Genomic DNA, 5,000 nt, shown 5'->3' on the forward strand with positions numbered 1-5,000 from the left:
CCTTAGGGCCACGCTCAGGCCACAACACAACCGGCACGGAAAAAGAACAGCCCAACTACGTGGGAGGGAGAGGAAAGGCCATTTGCTTCTCATCCTTCTACCTTTGCCGTTTCCTGCTCTCACTCTCTCACTCATCTAACTCCCTGACTCTCTGTTTATCAGTATTTTTGGTGTTTATTTAGAACCCAGAATCCACCTGGATTTCCTCATGTTATTGAAGCGCATGTGGAACCTTTCTGAAGGGCCCACCTGCCATCGCTTCCAAGACAACTGTAGTGGGAAAAACATTGTTTTTGTATTTATGAGTTTATTAATTAATTAATTAAAGGTGACATATTATGACAACAAAACTTTTCCTGGGATTTTGGGTGTTGGTGCTCCCACATGCATACAAACTTTGGAAAAAGTCTCTACATGATATTTTGAGTGAGATAAGCATTTCTGAATGTACCCCTCCTACAGTTACCAAACGAGCGAGTTCGTTTCGGCGCCCCCTCCTACGCAGGAAGGGGGTACATTTGAATATTAGCTCCCACTTCCCCATCCCCTCCAATCAGAGCATAGCTTAGATTTTGTGGACCAGCGGACGAGCAGCTCCGGCGGGGGGGAGCTCGGCGGCTGCTCAGCTCCGGGAGTACAATCCCTTTCTCGTCCATGTCGCGGTTCAAGTTGGACTTCAGAGAGTCAAGGCCAAAGTTCCTTTCCCCCAATTCTTCTCAACCATGGCCGAGACAACCCCCACTACGAGTCTTTACTTGTTGTGGATGTACCAGAGACTTCAGACGCAGTCTTTATGATTCATAATATCATCCGAGGCACACATCGTTTTTGGCCGTGATATTAGGCATAATATTATTTAATTACCTATATATTATATTATATTATATTATTATTATTATTGTATTATATTATATTGGATTGGATTGGATTCCCTTTATTGTCATTGTGCAGAGTACAAGTACAGAGACAACGAAATGAGGTTTAGCGTCCTACCAGAAGTGCAAAGGAGCAGTAAAGTGCAGGTGCAGTATTATAGATATAGAGCTCCGGTGCCGTGTTCCAATACCCGTACTGTCCGTACTTACTAGCCAAATTTTAAGTACGTAGTACGTTCCAATTCCCGGACCCGGATGTCGTACTCAAAACGGGCTAATCGTGAAGTGTGGATCGAAGGACACTTTCCGTACTCAACGGCAGCCATCTTAGCTACGTAGCGGAAGAGGTGGAGCCAGGCTGAGCCAAAGTCGGCGCATTTTCCACATAGCCTGCATTAATAGAGTCATTTTGTAGTTTTTATAGTTTTTATAGCTTTTTATAGCTGCTAGGCGTAAAGAGTAGGGATGCACCGATCCGCTTTTTTCACCTCCGATACCGATACCGATATCTGAGGTTTAGTATCGGCCGATACCGATCCGATACCGATATAGAAAAACAGCGCGAAATTATGGCTACAAACTGTAAGTTTCATTGAGGGGAAAAGACTGGTATCATGAGACTTGAATTTTTGGAGGTGCTTTATAAGGTTTGTGGTATTAAAGCTAGAAGGTTTAGTACCACCCCTCGGGACATTTACTTTGCATATGTTGCATGTAGCCGTGGAGCTTGCTGGCTTAGGTAAAGTGAAATAGCTCCAGATAGCAGATCCTTTTGCTCGCTCCATTTTGCAATCACTGTAGGCTCCGCACGGCGTGTTGCTTGTTTATGACGTCACTCACAGCGCACAGCATAGAAACTGAATAGATCAGCCAATAGATAGATAGATACACTTTTATTAATCCCGTGAGAACATTTTCGTGGGAATTCAATTATCAAAGCAGCAAGGTAGTAGGAATAGGATTCAAGTATGTACATAAACGTAAAAAAAAAAAATATATATTATATATATATATATATTTTTTTTTTAAATATGGATCGGCCAATTTGTCACCGATACCCGATCTAGAAATGTCTTCAATATCGGTACCGATACCGATACAAATATCGGATCGGTGCATCCCTAGTAAAGAGTTCACCGTTCAAAGCGGGATGTTTACTGCGGGGGAGGAGCCACGGCGGCAGTCGTGATCGTAATTTCCGGTTAGTGCACCACGGAGTACTCGATTTGGAACAGCACTCACATCTGAAAAATGAACGTAGTAGATAGTACGGATAGTATACTTCCTTTAAGTATACTCATGAAAGTACGGGTATTGGAACACGGCACAGGAGTCCGCAAATGGCAACAATCACTTCTCCTCCATGACGTGGTACACTCCCACAGCTCATTGGTCAATGGGCAGCAGCTCATTTGCATTAAAGCTACAGACACCAGAAACAGCGCATTTTGAATGGACTGAAATAGAGGGGAATAGTGGTAAGCACGGTAAGCTGCTATTTCCAACAAACAGCTTCAAAAACTGTTTTCTAGAACTCATATACTATGTTTACTTGTTGGGAAAATACAATAATATGTCTCCTTTAATAGTTGTATTCATTGTATTCAGATACATTTCAAGTGAATGTAGAGGGGGTTACTGTCTATTAGACAATTAATATTCTCAACACTGAGCCCAAATTGTTAGACAATACATTTTTTGCCTACTTTAGTTGTTTTTAAATGTGCTTTATAAATAAATATGACTTAACTTTATTTCAGGGGTATTAAATATTGATATTTATCTTGTGTAACAAACAGAAGTACCTTAACCAATAGCATGTACTTCAAATTCTTTCCAATTCTTAAAACATGTGTGATGCAAATATAATATACTATTCTTGGGGTCGATAACACACATACTTATGTAGCACCCAGTGAATGATAATTCCTCGGAATAATCAATTTGCTTATTTAGTGGAAAATGGAAACAAGCATGACCCTTGGTATATGCGTTGTTAAAGAACATCTTGCAGTGAACCATGTGAAGGTTAAAGCAAAACTTAATATCCTGTTCCCCTCAGAAGCAGGGACAGGATAGGAGGTGTCGCTTTCTGTAACGGAACTCTTTACAGATATTGATTTTCCAAGGGCAACAAAAAACCAAACAACAACAAAAAGCACCGAAAAGCACTTGATGCTGTGAAGCAGCGACACAGCCAGACATTGCATGAAGCTTTAGTCCTACACGTGTTTACCGAAGACTTTCCTCGTATTGCGTCTGATACCAAGGCTCTCTCTCGCTCTCTGAAATGTGCGAGACAGCTATAATAACTCAGGCTTTCCTGTTCATCTCACTATTCAGCGCTCTCCAGCTCTCTGTTTATTTTACTTCTCTCCTCTCTCTCCCTCTCCCTCTCTCTCTCTCTCTCTCTTTCTGTCTTTATTTTTGCCCACCAACATATGATCCTCTCTGTCTCTGGTCATCAATTCTCATTTGCCTAATCCCTATCATCTTCGTCAACATCATTACCATTATAATCTCACCACCATCATCATCAGCCTTTTACTCTTCCATGTGAACACTGACACATAAAAAACACACGCGCAGATGGATTGCAGGTGTGACTTCTCCAATCGTAGACCATCTAATGAGAGTCTTTAGTCAAAACTATAGGTCAAAAATGCTAGCATCACATTCTGCTACTCAATTAGCATTGAAATAACAGGGCGGATGCAGCGTTGCTCATCTCAAAGAATAACATAATCAATAAATAACCTTGATGAAAACATGTGTTTATAATTACATCTGGCCGAATAAATACACATATAAATACTTGCATAAACAAACCCCCCCCCCCCAAAAAAAAAAATGAAACGAAACAATGTTCTTATTATGAGTCGGTCGAAAAACGACAACCACCGAAAATGGGGAATTCTCCAGGGTGCTGAAAAGGGGGTCCTAGCACCTGCCACGCGCGTGTAGTGCGCGCGCGCGGCAGGACCCATCTGGAGGGAAGGACGGAACGGGACACACCCGCCGTTGCCCATTGGAAGAGCGTCACGCAGAGAAGCCCCCGGACGAGGTAACGAATCTGGGATGAAAGAGGCTGAGGATGCTGCTGGCTCATAAACAAGACAAGCACATCAACCCGGACCGCAGCACCAAGTCCCTGATAACACAACGCGCAGACCACCTCCAGCCTCAGCACCACTGAACGACGGGGTCATGAATAAACAACAGCTTTGATTCTCACCCCCCGTCCCCCGTCCGTCTTCAACGAGGAGAATCCCGAACGCCTCACGTTTTTTCGCTCCTCGACAGGCGCGCTACACACAGAGGCGAGCTACAGCCAAGATGCGCGGATCTCCCCCATGCGGGACAGCCGTTGGATGTATGCTGCTGCTGCTGCTGCTGGACGCGCTGCTGCTGTTCGCGGGGCAAGCCGCGGGAGAGGGGATCATCACCAACCATGTTGTGGTGCGGCTGCATGAAAGTGCACACGACGATGCACATCAACTTGCGGTGGAGCACGGGTTCCAAAGCGTCCGGAAGGTAAAGACGCGAGAAACTAAATATTGTTCAAGTAGCAACGATGGCAACATTTGCCTTGGGTTTTTTGTTGAATGTCATACCTGGCATGCTGGAAGTGTAGTTCAACGTGCTTCAACGTGAAATATGTTTTTAAAAAATATGTATTTTTCTTAGACAGGGCACCGTCTCTTCCTCCATCACTCTCCTAAGTAGCCTATAGCATAGTCGGCTGCTATAGTGTAACGGCCTTATCTGATCATGTAACTCATGCGAGAAGATTCGTGTTCAGAAATAGGTTATTAATACGCTTTATTTTTTTGTTTATGTTATTATTATTATGAGATTTAGCGATCTGTTTAAATGACGTCATCTTTACCTTAAAAAGGCCCTGGTCAACTATGGCATCTTTGGGGAAATATTTAAATTAGGACTAAACCAACAGCAGTCTGCAACTCACTCACTGAACATTTAATTGAAGGAATGATCAAAACAGAAACACAACTTTCTTTTGGAAAGCCATAACATCTCATTACAAAAGTAGGAAAACTCATGGTTTCTCAGAACGGCCATTTAACAGGTTTTAATTTTCACAATTTCAAAGAAAAATGGTTC

At 42.9% G+C, this 5,000-nt stretch overlaps 1 protein-coding gene across 1 annotated transcript in view; it reads left to right on the plus strand.

Annotated features, from left to right (window-relative positions):
* The first annotated feature begins 3,861 nt into the window (after positions 1-3,861).
* Positions 3,862-5,000, plus strand: part of pcsk2 (proprotein convertase subtilisin/kexin type 2) — a 32,582-nt gene continuing 31,443 nt past the window's right edge. Inside the window, exon 1 of the mRNA XM_030379681.1 lies at positions 3,862-4,409. Coding sequence (XP_030235541.1) covers positions 4,212-4,409 — 198 coding nt within the window. The 5' untranslated portion in view covers positions 3,862-4,211. The remainder of the gene's footprint in view (positions 4,410-5,000) is intronic.

This window comes from Gadus morhua, chromosome 15 (genome assembly GCF_902167405.1).
Source record: "Gadus morhua chromosome 15, gadMor3.0, whole genome shotgun sequence".
Classification (NCBI taxonomy): Eukaryota; Metazoa; Chordata; class Actinopteri; order Gadiformes; family Gadidae; genus Gadus; species Gadus morhua.